At 32.9% G+C, this 16,347-nt stretch overlaps 2 protein-coding genes across 2 annotated transcripts; both read right to left on the reverse strand.

Moving 5' to 3' along the window:
- Positions 1 to 4,257: 4,257 nt before the first annotated feature.
- LOC134695968 (fucose-1-phosphate guanylyltransferase-like) lies at positions 4,258 to 11,744 on the reverse strand. Its single transcript, XM_063557473.1, has 3 exons — positions 11,584 to 11,744; positions 7,709 to 7,882; positions 4,258 to 5,937 (listed from the first exon to the last, which is right to left on the reverse strand). Exons 1-3 carry the CDS (start codon positions 11,645 to 11,647, stop codon positions 4,364 to 4,366), a joined length of 1,812 nt encoding a protein of 603 aa, XP_063413543.1. The 5' UTR covers positions 11,648 to 11,744; the 3' UTR covers positions 4,258 to 4,363.
- Positions 11,745 to 15,680: 3,936 nt separating this feature from the next.
- Positions 15,681 to 16,346, reverse strand: LOC134696933 (uncharacterized). Its single transcript, XM_063558900.1, has one exon. The coding sequence runs from the start codon at positions 16,344 to 16,346 to the stop codon at positions 15,681 to 15,683; it is 666 nt and encodes a 221-aa protein (XP_063414970.1).
- Position 16,347: the final 1 nt, after the last annotated feature.

The following is a 16,347-nucleotide window of genomic DNA, read 5'->3' on the forward strand; positions in this document are numbered from 1 at the left end:
GTAAATGTAATCCATGGAACAACACATAAGTTAAAAAATATTTGTATAATTAGCAAATACACTTTTTTTTTTAAATTCTATTGGTACTTCATAAATACAATCTGCATTCTAAAGCCTACTGGAAACTACACCAGTAAAAAGAAAATTAATCAAATGCACTAAAAGTTCTTACAAGTAGCAAATAATTAGTATGAACATACCATTTAATACCTGTATTTTGGCATGCACATGGTCAGTTTTTCTTTGACAATAAATGACGTTTTTACACTAAATCTATTGGATGTTGGATGTGAACTGATTGATAGATTTGTACTTAAGCTAAACATAGACAGTGGTTACCATTTGTTGCTGTATATGATATTTGTGGTTTGTTCATTCTTGGAGGCTGTATGGTGACTTTTATTACTTCTCTTGGGTTATATTGGTTATATTCAAAGGAGAATACAGAAAGATCTTGACAATATAAAATCATGGTGTGATAAATGGGGATTTCTCATTTCCCCCTCTAAAACTGTAGCTATTGTCTTTAGTAGAAAGAAAAAGTCTGAGAAGTTATTATTAACGTTAGGTAACAGTCTATTACAAGTAGTCAATGAGGTGAAATTTTTAGGAATAATTATTGATAGTAAATTGACTTGGTTAAAACATATTCAATATATAGAGGCAAAATGCAGTAAAGTCCTAAATTGCATGAAACTTCTAACAGGTACTAAGTGGGGAGCAAACAGCCATTCTCTTAGAAACATATACATTGCTCTTATAAGATCTAAAATAGACTACGGATGTGAGGTATATAATTCTGCCTCACATTCTGTAAAGAAAATACTGGACCGGGTGCAAAGTCAAGCACTTCGAATTTGTACAGGTGCATATAAAAATGTAGCCACAAGTGGACTACAAGTAGAAATGGGTGACCCACCCTACGAAGAACGTAGGCAGTGCCTTATTACAAAATCGTTTTTAAATATATCTAGTCATGAAGACAACCATCCAACTAAGGAAAGTTTAACAAAAAAGGCAACATTTCTCTGCTACTCCAGGGAAATAAAACAGAATAAAAAACCATATTTTATTGTTTCAAAAGATATGATTAATCAACATGATGTTGATATTAATCAAATATATAAATACAAACAATTCCCGACCCCCCCTTGGCATTTGACTAAACCCCGTGTATGTACACAACTCTCAAGTCTCATCTCGAAAAAGGATAATCCACACTTAATTCGAAGTGAAAGTAACTTCATGATTTATACGCAGTACCGCCAGTTTTTAAAAATATATACGGACGGATCTAAAGATCTAAATTCTAATAAAACCTCATGTGCATTCGCAATACCTGAAATGGGAATAAAAAAAGGTTTCAAACTGCCTAAGAATATGTCAATTTTCACTAGTGAGCTTATGGCAATATTTCTGTCTCTTATGTGGTTAGAAGAATTTAAACCAAATAATGTCGTTGTGTTTGTCGACTCTCTATCAGCTCTCCAGGCCTTAAAGAGTAATTTATTTAAGGTAAAAAATTATTTATTATACGACATTATATTTTTGTACAACCAGTTAGTCAAACTAGGTAGCAACATAATATTTGAGTGGATCCCAAGCCACGTCGGAATTTTAGGAAACGAAATTGCAGACCAGACTGCCAAAGTGGCTCTTAGTAAAGATACAATAGATTGTCATATTCCCCTATATAAAGAAGACATCAAATGTTTAACAAAAAACATTTTAAAACAAATTTGGCAAAAACAGTGGTTAGACAACCCAAAGGGTAGATTACTACACTCCTTCCAAAATAATGTATCATTTAAGATTACTATACCACAAATGAATAGAGAAAATGAACGAATAATATTCAGATTAAGATCTGGCTCTATTAATGTCAATAAATATCTACACAAAATAGGGAAAAGTCCGAGTGAAATTTGTGAAAACTGCAAAGTCACAGACGATGTAGTACACTTCCTATTAGTATGCTCAAAATATGATGTGCAACGTAAACAGATGTTTGATATGCTTAAAAATAACGGAGTCGTAGATCTTTCGTTGAAACACCTTCTATCCGGATACACACACACTTTCAGTCCCGTGCATAACTATCTACGGGAAACTAATATACTTATAAGGAAATAGGAAGACTCTCAACTATATGTATAAGTGCCATTTAGCTTTAGTCTAGAGATCATAATACAGATAATTATGTATGTGGAACAAGTGTATATGAATTATTTTTCAGATGGTCGCTAAGTTAAAATATTTCATCAATTCAGTATACAACCAGCAAGATAAAAGATAAATGAAAAACTCACCCGAATTTGAAATAATTTCCTTTTTATAAATTTATTTAGAACTAGCATAAGCAAGTCACAAGTGCAATGCACACTTCACCTTTGTGTCAGTCCTTTGAGCGTAATCAAACAGACTTTTTCTACCTGTGTCATACATCAGTAAATCATTCACCTTTCAAACACCAGTACTAATTGACCATGAAATGCACGCATTTAAATTTAACAAGTATCGACATTCAATTTAATCACTCTGATCTATTGAAAATTGTTATACTAGATAAGTTAACAGTACATGGTAAGGGAAAATACAACATCACATTAAGATTCTCTACAATGGACAATTACAGTCATATTTTTTTAAAGATATGAAAACAACAAACACATCGCACTATGCTCAGATAATTAACAATAGAAACATTTGTTACAGGCCTTTTTAATATGAAAGTACCACTAACATTTATCTTAATTATTTAACGTTATATGTTAAAAGTCTTTAAAGCTTAAACAAAAATACAATATATCCTCTCAGATTTTCATAAACTGACAACTATAGTCATACTCTTATTGATAGAAATTAAGAAAAATAAACAAACAGAATCACTACGCTCATACATTAGTAGAATAGAAACAAGTCTTAGAGTTGAATCCTTTTCTATAATAATAAAATGACAAATTCTAAAATTTGTACTAGAGGATGTCAGTAAGACAAACACACACAGATTATTGTATAATTATGTATATGCACATCCCAGCACTTCTGTTTCGCTGGCATTCTCTGTACTAAAAAACTAAAATCAAACAATGTCATTGTTTAAATAATATACTGGTATTAAATTTTTTCATATTTTTCTATTTTTGCTCCATTTATATATTATACACTGTATATATATATAAATCTAAATAGGCGATTAAGGGCATAGGTAGGGATGATTTCTCGTTCAATGACAGAAGTGTTTTTTCTTGTCAGGGAATGAGGAATCACAAAATACCAGTATGTCTTTGGCAATTTATTTGGAAAAAATTGATGCAACTTACCATTATGGAAAAGGAAAAACTACAATCAATCCTTTCTTAAGGATTCTTTATTTGCTACACCAATCGAGGGAGACGTCCTTACATTGGTAGCATATAACTAGCACATGTCTTGTTACCGGTTTCTAAATATACTTTTTTTTATATACATGTATATAAGTATATCACAGACGACACAAAGGTGAACAACCATATAAATTTTCTGAACAATTTTATGACACCTATCAATTAATAATGTACATTTCATTAGGGACTATCATTTGCTCTTGATTTTTTTTTCATTTTCATAGTACATGTACCTTCTGATATGTGTTTTTTTTTTGTCTCTCAACATATATATATTTTCTAGTAATTCAGCAACCATGTTCGTCAAAGTTTCATAAGATTACTCGCCAAAACGTTAAATACTAAAAATAAATTAAAGACTGAAAGTATAATTATATACATAATATCTTAAATTATGTTATATGAATTTAAGGCGCAATTACTACATAAGTAAGCCGCCTTCCAAAACCAATAACAACAACAACTTCTCTTGGGGAAAGTTATCTTAAAAAACAGAAAACTTCACATTTAAAATTAATTTAGTCTTGTTACCATGGCCTAAGAGTTAGGGCCTCAACATTGTTGTCAAACTGATACATGTATGTACTGATATTAATGCATCTTCATACAAAATATCATTGATCTATCACAAATAATTTCTATCAATCTAACTCAAGCAGAATTGTTGAAATAGGTAAATATGTAGATAAATTGTACTCCATGGAACAACACATAAGTTCAAAATTAGCAAATACACTTCTTTTCAAAATTCTATTGGTACTTCATAAATACAATCTGCATCCTAAAGCCTATTGGAAACTACACCAGTAAACAGAGAAATTAATTAAAACAAAACGGTTTCCTGTTTAAATGAGATTATATAATAGCCAACTCTATGTATTACCAAATTTATTAAAAATTACCTCTGAATATATAATAATAAATAATTTAATTATAAAAAATAGTTATTTCCCCTTACAGTTACATAAATAAAACCCCTATTGATTGTCACGTATAGTTCTATTCAATTTGCTTCTGAAATTCAACATAGTTTTGAAATTTTTGATTTTCAATATTTCAGCAATGGAAACTAATGGATAATCTTTGAGATACAAATCAGACTTATTCTCAGTTCTTACTTTCGTAATAGTTTTTAGTGATAATAGAAATGATTTTGACATTGTTTTCTCAAGAGGATAAATTTGAGCTGTCCAAAGACTTAATTTCCCTGAATTTTCTCCATCACCGCTTCCTTTGTTTGCTAATTTTTGTACGTCTAGTTTACATATAGATGATACATCACCAAGTGTCCTCTGTAGAAAGATTAGGTCCTTAGCAGGTGCTTGTTTTTTGAGATTATCATTTACGTGGAAGAAGATTGTGACATACATTGTGGAACCATTGTGAAATACAGGCACAGTGTGTAAAAATATGTCGTGTGGGACATCACACTGATCTAGACTCTCACTCAGCTCTGATGTCAACAAACTACAGTTACTAATTATAGAATTTTGACCAATGTTTACAGGTATGTCCGCATGGAAATATTCAACAACGGTACCAGGTGATACAGTTGAATCTGATGTTAAGCAAGAATGCATTACACAACCTTGGTTGACATCGGAAAATTTCATCTTCTTTGAGCACTCTTTACTTTCTCTATTTTCTACCCAATTATTGAAGACATCCATTTCTAAGCCTACTTCTTCTTGGAACTGTTTGTCGAAACAGAAATGTTGAGAAAATTCTTTAGTAGTTCCAATATGTATGAACCTAGAGGAGTTCATCAATAGAAGTGAGATATCAGTTCCTTTCAGTAAATTGAAGATTTTTTCTCTGGTTGGTACCAGGCTTGTTGTTGGGTTGCTGACATTAGGGATATGTGATGTGTAATCAATGGTAGCATTTGGTCCAAGAGCCTGAAGGAAATCACCATAAGCATCTATTTCACAAGTAATTGGAGAATTTTCTTTGTAAAAACCAATTAGTTTCTTAGCAACATCCATTCCAAAGAAGAAAGAACTGTCTGTGTAAGCTACATGACCTTTGACTTTTATATCACCTGGGAATTTTAACTTTTTGTCTTTTATTACAGCGTCTTTCTTGTACATAACTGTCTCCGATGGCTTCTGTAACACTTCTGTACATTTCTGGTTCAAGATATGTTTGGATGTGTCTATACTTTCAGGGTTCTCTAGAACATACACACCATGCTGGGTACCCATCTGTATAGTGGAGGGATGAGCTAAAGCTGTAAAACCAGTCTCTGCAAATTTCCATGGCAATGTTTCATCACCAAGGTTATAAACCAAGAAATCATCTGCACATGATAGAAACACCCCAGCAGGCATCCTAGGTAGAAATGGCCAATACATTGCTAGTTTGAAGTCTAACATCTGGTATAAAGGGTTCCCAGTGGGGATTGCAGAGAATATTTTGCCCAGTATGCTAGCGCTAGGCATTCTTTTACTCTGCCCTCCAGCATGTAATAGTAACACCCTGTAGTCATACAAACTAGCACCATACTCCGTGTGTAGAAAGTCCAAAGCAGTCAAAGTAGAACCTCCATTTCCTAAAATTAAACAGGAAATTAAAAAATAACACAACAATTGTAGTAAGATTAACATTTACAGGATGGGTGCCATATCTAGAGCAGGAACTAATTACCAATCCTGAGCACTGAAGATCACCTCTGGTTTTTTGTACCAGGGTCAGTCTTCATTTTTCTATGTTTTGCTCAGTCTTCATTCATGTCATTTTTCTATGGTTTTTTTAATTTATTGTTTTTTGTCTGTCGAATGTCTGAATTTGTTTTATGTCATGTCATTGTTTGTTGTTGACATATATATGAGTTTGAATATCCCTTTGGTATATATTTAGTCTCTCTTTTACAGAACTAACTGAGGGGTTTACAGTTTCAAAATATATAACAAAAGTAATTAAGTGCCAGTCTTTGTAAAAATCAGGCAATTTCGCTAAAAATCAAATCATGATCAGAAAAAAAACACTGAGCTAATTATGTTATTTAATACTAACTATCATCCTGAGTTAAACATTATTAGTCTTTCGTTTGTGTGTGTCTGGTAATATCAAATAACTTGGTTAGAAAATTGGTTAGAATGAGAGCAAATTACAAAGTTATCTCCCCTCATTCGTTAATTTCTTATGCATTTCAACCAAATTGTATCTTCTATTACCAGAACAGAAAACAGAAATGAATGTTATTTTTGTGCATAACTACATATTATGAACCAAAATCAATGTCAAATTGGTTGATTTTTTTTGGTCATGTTTTCACAACTGCCTGATTCTTAGGCAGACTGGCACTTAAATGTCACAGTAACAAATAATTAGAAGTCTGTGGTGGCATGTAATGTATGTAGTAAATGTTATAATGGTAGATATGTATTACAACATGAACATGCAAATAACCATGCCAGTTTAATTGACTGTTGCAAGTCGATATTCTGATTCCTTATTCAATAAGGCTAAGGCTCTGTGTTGAAGGCCGTACATTGATCTATAATGGTTTACTTTTTTAAATTGTTGTTTGGATGGAGAGTTGTCTCATTCATGTCATTGGCACTCACACCACATCTTCCTATATCTAATAAGTCTATAAACAAAAACTTCTGCACAGTTTACTTTATATATACTATATTCAAAAACAAAAGACAAGTTTCCCAAATAAAATTGAGGATGGGATTAATGGGTAATGTGTCAAAGAGAAAACAACCCAATCAAATAGCAGGCAACAGCCAAAGTCAGGTCCCAAAGATATTTGTAGTTTGTCCAGCTTTTCTTGCCATTTATGCATGAGATTGATTTAATATTTTACTAACAGCTTGTTAATGTTGAGTTGTGGCATGTTAGGAATTTTAACATCTGCCAGCAAGTCATTATTGGTCACTACCTTTTTGTCTATATTTTAAAATTTACTTGTACAAAGATTTTTCTTGAATCAAATGAAATGGAATATTTGGAAGATCTTTCTCAATCAATTGCATGTAGTGACACAGGTTGAGACATGGTATTAACCTTGTTATAATGAATAATGATTTTATATATTGTTGGTTGCTTAACATCCAGTGGCAAATATTTCATGCATATTCAGGATGAGAAAAAGTCAACAATAAATACAATAGGTAGGTCTTGTAATAGAAGCCATCCAGAATGATGGTCAGAGAATTTGGACTGCCACTCAAAAATGAGGGTATATTGGATAGGGACAGAAATTTTGCTTTGCGACCGGCCACCCACGGAGTACGGACACCTCAAAGAATTGTTGCAAGGGTTCTTAGCATCCTAAGAGCATGGTACTAATAATGATCTGAATTAATTACCAAGTTTAGTCCCCGGTGGATCTGATATGATATGAATAGGTAGATTTAATGGCACTTCCTTTCTGTCTAGTTTGTCTTTCAGCTGAGCATCAAATATATCTTTCTGATCTTCATCTGCTGTTGTTATGACTACCACATCCCAAAATTTTGCATGGCCACTGTCTTTATCTTTACCTGTCAAACATAATACTTGTAAATCTTTTCATACATATGTTTAATTACATCAAGGATTTGCATAATTATACACATATACCATGTATACTACATTTTGTACTACCATGACTACTGTTTTAAATTCAAAAGTTAATACACAACCTGCTAACCAAAAGACCAAGAGCAGTTAATTTCAGCTTCATCTAAAAAACTTAAATTTATAATATAATTTATGAGGACATGCATACAAGAAAGCTATGAAAAAAATATTATTATATTGTCATGATTGTACATATATTAGACGACTTTTATAAAGTATACTATAACCATTTGAGTTTTAATCTGATGTTAATATATGCCCTGCATGTGCAAGATATAATTTCTGTCAAATTTCTACAGTCAAATATATATACATAAAAACTTTACACCTGTATACAAATATAGTTTCAAGGTAACTTCCTTTTTTCTTCTGTCATGTCTGTTTTTGAACTAAACATTTTTTTTTTTACACTGTAAATATTTACACTGGCTATTACAATGTATTAAAGTTTATCTTACAATAATGAATCAAAGTGCTTGTAAGCACTGAAGAGTAGAGTAAAAATTGCTTAAATGTATCAGTTGGAAGCATAATTAAATATTACATTGTCTATATTACATAGGTTGTAGTTGATTCAGCTAAAATTCTAGACAAAGAGAGATAACTCCAATTTATAAACACTTTAACATTGACATCATTCATATCTTTAGAACAGATATTAGATTCCTGGAATTCAAGGTCAGGTTTGGAACTGATTATTTACAGATAAAAAAAACTAGAACACACCTGCGAAATCGCGGGCATTCAGAGCGTGGTTGAAAGTATGTAATTTGCTGTATGAAGAATTTTGTAAAAGATTTGCTGACTTGTAAATTTCAGGAAAAGTATCAGAAGTAATAGGTACTTGGGGACAGGAAAATGTTTTTTTTTAACCGTCCTTCTTTATTTCCAAAATTCCTATTTTTTGTTTTCTATTAATTTCATACATGTAGTATATTATGAGCATTCAAGTCAGGGGCCTGTAATTCAGTGGTTGTCGTTTGTTTATGTGTTTTGTATTTGTTTTTCGTTCATTTTTTGTAAATAAAAAAGGCTGTTAGTATTTTCATTTGAATTGTTATACATTGTCATTTTGGGGCCTTTTATATCAGACTATGCAGTATCGGCTTTGCACATTGTTGAAGGCCGTAAGGTGACTTTTAAATGTTAATTTCGGTGTCATTTTGGTCTCTTGCGGAGTACTGTCTCATTGGCATTCATACCTCATCTTCTAACTGGAGAATTTCAGGAAAGGTATCAAAAGTCATAGGTAATTTGGGACAGGATAATTGTTTTTTCTAGCCCGGCTCCTCCTTTTTCCTCAAAAGAAATCCATTTTTTTGTTAGTTCTCTATTAATTTTAATGACACATGGATAATTTAAGCGCTTATCTGTATATTATGAACATTCATAAAAGGGGGATCGCACCGGGAGGGGTCCTGATTTTGATATCCCGGTCTTAAGAACATGAAATCCAGAGGTTCCGAATTTGATATAAATTAAATAGTATAGTGACATTAAATTTATTACTATTAATAAAGTGTATTTTCTTTTAAATTCAATTCTCAGTTTAATAATCGATCCACGGCGGTCATTGATATATTATACAGACACTCTCTATTTAATTAACTCTGTGACCGCCGTGGATAGTAAACTTGAAAATTGTATCAGACAGAAAATACACTTTATTCCTAGTATATGTATTTGTTTCAAAGTATACAATAAACGCAAGCCGGAGTTCTAATCTGAATTAAAATTTCGTTCAATGATGGATATCAGACAGAAAATACACTTTATTGGTAGTATATATGTATGTTAAAAGTATACAGAAAACGCAAACCGGAAGTCTAATCTGACTTAAAATTTCGTCCAATGACGGAAACATATCCAGACGCCTTTTTTCTCATTTTTCTCCCAAAATAACTCAATCTGGATAATCATATGAATGGATGACAAATGCGATTATGCACTGTACATATAGGACACAGAGGCATGAAGATTAATTTATTGTGGAAAGAAGAGAAGCGACACCCAAAATGAGGTCTTCTCGTTTAATAGTATAGATGTGTAACAGTTACATTGCTGATTGCATTATTGTGACATGTACAAATACAAAAGTTCTGGACTGCCACTGATATATATATATATATGAATCTTTCATGTTTAGGGGTTATATAAGTCTATAAGAATGATTCTGTGAATGGTGTCTTGTTTTGTGTCAGATAGGATATTCGATAAGCAAATTTGTTTACATATATAGGTACAAGATCTATGTGCATGATTTTGAAGATTGCATTTCCTCAAGAGTTGTCCTGTTTAGTGATTGCCACATTTCAGTGACTGCCAATGCAAAGCTGGTGTAATGTTGCAGTTAAACTTTATGTTTTGATATTCCCTTTTCAATAGTAAATAAGCATAGCACATAAGTTCTGAGGAAGGTTAACATTCCTAGCTTCAACAAAGCATTTCATTTTTTAAATCAGGTACAATGATAATCCAAATAATTGTGACATCTTGAGCTGATGGCTTTTTTATTTTTTTGCTACGATTCCTTTATTACTGCAAAGACTTTATTCAAGAACATTATGACATCTTGAAATGCTGGTTTATTTTTGGCTTTGACCGCTAACTGCGTTAGTTGGTAGTGCAAAGATTTGAATTTATTCCAAATTCCAATATCATCAAGTAATTACCAGAAACCATCAGAAATAGAAACACTTTCCATCGTAGGGTTGTATACACCTTATCGCTATTTGTCCGCCATTTAGGAGATAACTGTATTGTATTTTAAGCTCCGACGGCATCAATTGGGGATTTGATGGTGGCAAATTCAGTTTACTGCAATGCGTTAGCGAAGACAGTAAATGGTTATTTGTGATCATCAAATCCTCAATTGATGCCTTTGGAGCTTAAAATATAATATTGTTATCTCCATTCTAATTAAACTGACAGAAAACAATGTTAAAATATGTATTCAAAAACTGTCATATGCTGTCTGCACTTGCGTGTACGTTCCATAGCATCAATTGATGCAATGTAGATGAGTGACGTTATCCAAACAAAATGAACGTAACAAACGTTGCTGTTATAGAATACTGGATATCACACATGTTCCCTTGAAATTTTGACGTCATAAAACAAAATATCTGACGCCACAATGCAAAAGTGATTTTTGTATGACATCAAAAGTTCATGTGGCAGCTAGGTCAGCCTGGAATAGCAATAAGGTGTACAAGTTCAAATATAATGGGGAAAGGGGATAAATCCACATGCACAACAGATACAAAGGACAATGCTTTTGGACAGTGAATTTGAGAGCTAAAAACTTGTCCTACCTGATGCAGAAAAAAACCAAGCATCAAGCCTATTAACATGATTAAAGGAAAAAAGTTTAGCTTGAAGGTTCATCATAACAAAAGGATGCCAGGCATTTAAACTTTTCCAAGATTGAAGATTTCCAACAGGACATGCAAGTCTTTACTCAGAGTAGATTTTGTCATGTAAATACAGCCATATGTGTCCGTTTGTAATGATGAATCTGCCTTAAATTTTATTGATAGTTTATTGATAGCAAATAACGCTCAAGTTTCATAATTTTTCAACCCGTGCTTTCATTCATAACAGACAGCATTATATTAGTTACCTCTAATGGACGAGTAGTTACTGAGAACATTTTTCATAAAAGTAGTGATACCAGGATCCCCCATTAAGATAATATCAGGGTGCTCTTGTACATAAGTTTCAAATGCTAACGTACAAATGAAAATTTGACAGGTGTTGCTAGATTTCTAAATAGAGTTATCTCCCATGGATCCGGACTGGATACGATTTATATCCGGTTTTTCTCCCTCAAATGTATTCAACTACTTTTTAAAATATAATCCACTATAACTCTTTAAGGAAATAATATCATGATAATATTATAATAGGTTGTAAAAATTTTAAAAAGTTAAGCACAAGTGCCAAATTTAATTGGCCTTTTATTAAAAAAAAACTAGATGTATTAAAAAATATTGCTATTTATATGATAAATGTTTGCAAGGAATTGTATGTTTAAATGTTAAGAACTAAAAAAAAAAAAAAATTAAAAATACAGTATCGATATTGCTTTCATTAATACGTTTACAATATTTGCCTGTTAATAATAGGTATATTGTAATGCCTGTGTTATGTGTATAGCTCTGATCTGGCTGTGGATTTACATCTAAGAATTGCATGAAATATTTAAATTCATCATTTATGACTCAGTTTATGTCAACATTATTTGTTTGTTACTCCGATTTTGTTTTTTGTCCATGGATTTTTGAGTTTTGAACAGCGGTATACTACTGTTGCCTTTATTTATTAAGCCTATAGATAAGCCGTGAAAGATGAGATAAGATATTTTTTTCCAATTAAAGGGCCCATGAAGAGCAAATAAATTTATTATTATGATTTTTATAATTGTTACAATAATCCCACGAGAATAACAAATATAACATCAAAACCAAATACATGAATTTGGGATAGACAAGTATAGTGACATGTCTTATCACAATGTGAATTTACCGTGATTCAAATATAAGAGCAAACAAACAACACAACGTTAAAATGTAATACAAACAGTACAGAAACGAATTATAATATAACAATGGCCATATTCCTGACTTGGTACAGTGCATTTTTAAAGGAAAAAAATGTGGGTTGAACATGGTTTTGTGGCATGCCAAACCTCGCACTTTTATGGCCATGTGAAATATAACATCAAAATGACAACACAATTGACAAAGAATCACACGAACAACAGTCAACAAAAGGCAACAAGTTCAAAATTTTAATACGCCAGAAGTGCATTTTGTCCACATAAGACCTACTAGTGACACCCAGATACAAAAGTTTGAAAGCCGAAACAAGTACAAAGTTGAACAGCATCGAGGACCAAAAGATCAAAAAGGTTGTGCTAAAAATGGCAAGAGATTTCTGTTAGTTACCAGAACATCCCTATTATTTAGAATAATTTATACTTTATGCAAACAGTAAATTTTATAAAATGACTATACAAAAGATGTACATGATAAAACATGAAGTATTAACTAATTACATGAAACAACTTATTAAATGTCACAATGGTCTAGTTTTAACTTTATAATGTGTCTCAGACTGTAGTGTGGACTACGGTAGATCACGATTCAATATAAAAACAAGGAGATTGGTTGTCGTTTGTTGATGCGTTACATATTTGTTTTTCGTTCAATTTTTGTACGTAAAAAAAGGCCGTTATTTTTCTCGTTTGAATTGTTTAACATTTGTCATTTCGGGTCTTGTATAGCAGTGACTATGCGTTATGGGCTTTGTTCATGGTTGAAGGCCGTACGGTGACCTATAGTTGTTAGTTTCTGTGTCATTTGGTCTCTTGTGGAAACCGGACATGGCAGGGTTATTTTACAACCTGTATCCTGAACAACTATAAGGGCACTAAGTATAAATCTCAGAGTACTCGCAGTTACTGTAAGCTAGTTCAAAGCCAATACCAACTGATACAAAAAATCATGCCTTAAAGCTTGGATTAAAATATCAATCAGTGCAAATTTTATATCTAATGAATTTAGTGTAAATGCGTCAAAAAAGCATGACCATGTGCAATTCCAAAATAAAGGTATCCACAGACTGCAGTACCGTTAAAGTGCATATGTGTATAACAAAAATATTTAGTATGATTTCATTTACTTTTATTTAAACAAAATAATTATTTCCATCAATGAGACAATATTCAAGAATTTACTGCAGTGTTGAATTGGTAACCTTTAGAATTTATCAATATATATGATAATTCTATTATGTAACGCCTTAGTATTTAGGTTTTTTTTATAGTTTGGAATGTATGACCATTAGTTATGAAACCATTTTTGACATGCTTCTCGTCTTGTGCGAGCCTGATGATGACAATCAACCTGGATGGTGACATCCCATTAGTCCGACAACCATTATTCTGACAGCCCATTACTCCGACAGCCCATTATTGCAACAGCCCATTACTCCGACAGCCCATTATTCCGACAGCTCAATACTCCGACAGCCCATTATTCCGACAGCTCATTATTCCGACAATACATCTGTCTTTAAAAGTGTATTCAATTTGGTAAATTTTCTCTGAAAAGATCAACTCCGTTCTCTATAATATTTGTTGTTGTCAGTCTTGATTCCGATTCTTCTTCTCATGCGTGATTTTTGTCTCAGTTTATTGTAGTTGATACTTATTACAACTGCTCAGCCCTTACACTTGTTCCTCTTTCGTTTTACCGGTCTGAGTAATTTATTTGTCATTATATTTCGGCGTTTGTGTGTCCACTGTCATCCTTTGCTGTTCTAGTTCGCTGGTTTTTTTTTCTGTCTTGATCTATCTTCTTTTCACTAGTCAGATCTTACTAGGTTTCCCCCTTTCGCGTATCACGGGAGTGAAGTTTCAGCAATATTAGCTACATAAATAAATATATCAGAGTTAGATAACATTACCCGCCCTCTTTGGTCGCAACACTTTCCACCCCTTGTATCACTCATCTGAGTTTTATTTGAAATAGTTTTGTCGCGGAAATAAGCGACTAATGTAGAGTCAGTCAAAATTAGAAAAAACAAAGAGACAAATACAAACCCAGGTCCTAAAAAAATAAGATGACAAATAGACCGAAATGTGCTCCGAAAAGATAAGCAATTCGAGTCCAGCTTCTTCCAAGACACCCACGCGTGCGATTTAATGAATGTTGTTTTTGGGAATATGACTCCACGAAATATGGAGACAGAACACAGCACCCAATAACGATCGACCAGACATAGTCTGAGAGATGACATTCAATATATTTGTAGGAGTACCGATTTTATATTCCGAGCTTATTTTAAAATCTCGAAAAACAGGCCTCTTTTATAATGGTTCGGGAGGGGCAGAACTGATGAATTACAGCACAACTACATGTATTTACGAAAAACAAATATGACGCGAACCAACGACAACCACTAAACTACTAGCTACTGACTTTGGACAGGCTCATTAAGAATGTGGCGGGGTTAAAAATTAGTTTAAAAGGGCTTAACTCATCAGATATAATTACGAAGCACAAATTTTTTTAACACTTATACATACCGGACGTGACAGGGTATTTACACATCCCACGTATCATCAAACACAAATTACAGATCTGAGAGTATTTGCAGGTATTGGCAGCTAGTTAAAAGCCAATAACAACTAATAACATGTATCTATACAATGTGCGACATTCTTGTCCCGCGTGTTTACCTTCTCCTGGTTTTACTCTTGGTTTGTCTACCATTCATTGACTAAGGTAGAGTTGTTCACCTTATCCTTACACAGGTGGATTGGATTTGGCCATATTGGAGTCCCACTATTTTCAAAACACAGAATAGATTCTCTTATTTATAAAGCAAATCATATGCGACCCCGACGAATTTATTAAAAAATAGTTTGATGAGAATCTGTACATTTAATTCCCTGTATAACTTAAATTGAATTCTGCAAATATACACGTAATTAAAATTCTGTGGTGTGTATTTGCGTATGCGGTATGCAAATAATTGTTCCGTCATGATTCAGTATATTTTTTTTACGGAATTCGAAGTCTTTCCAAACAGAAATAGTTTGGTTTATCCGGGTTTTTTTTTACTTAATTCTGTAAATACATAAAATTATCAAACGATTTATGTACATACGAAAAGGCTCGAAAACTATTACTCTTTACATATATTACTTACTTACTTATCCTCTTCATCCCAAGTGGGACATAAGGCCACAACAAATTGCCTCCACTTCTCTCTGTCCTTAGCCATGTACTGGGCTTGGCCCCAGGTGTAACCCATTGCTTCTAATTCTGCTATTGTAGTTCTTCTCCAGGTGATTCTAGGCCTCCCTGGTTTCCTTTTTCCTGGTGGTGTCCAATTTAAAGCTGCTTTAGGTGTGCGATGTTGTGGCATTCTCAGTACATGGCCTAACCATCTAAATCTTCGTTGTTTGATTTCTGCTGTTATACTTTTAGCATTGCATTTCTTCAAAAGGCTCTTGTTACTGATCTTATTTGGCCAGAATATTTTGTTAATTTTTCTAAGGCAGCTAGTATGGAAAGCATCTACTTTTTGAAGGTCACTCACTAAAACACGCCAAGTTTCCGAACCATACAGTAGGACAGATTTTACATTGCTGTTGTAAATTCGCAGTTTGGTCCTTAAACTGTACTGGTTAGACTTCCAGATTGTATGAAGTCTAGCAAATGTTGCACGTGCCTTAGATAGTCTTGCCTTTATATCCTTCCCTGTTCCATTATCTTTGCTTATGATGCTTCCAAGGTAGGTGAAATCGTCAACACTGTCCACTGGCAGATCATTGATTGTTATTGGTGTTGTATTTCTAGTGTTTATTGACATT

Source organism: Mytilus trossulus, chromosome 14 (genome assembly GCF_036588685.1).
Source record: "Mytilus trossulus isolate FHL-02 chromosome 14, PNRI_Mtr1.1.1.hap1, whole genome shotgun sequence".
Classification (NCBI taxonomy): domain Eukaryota; kingdom Metazoa; phylum Mollusca; class Bivalvia; order Mytilida; family Mytilidae; genus Mytilus; species Mytilus trossulus.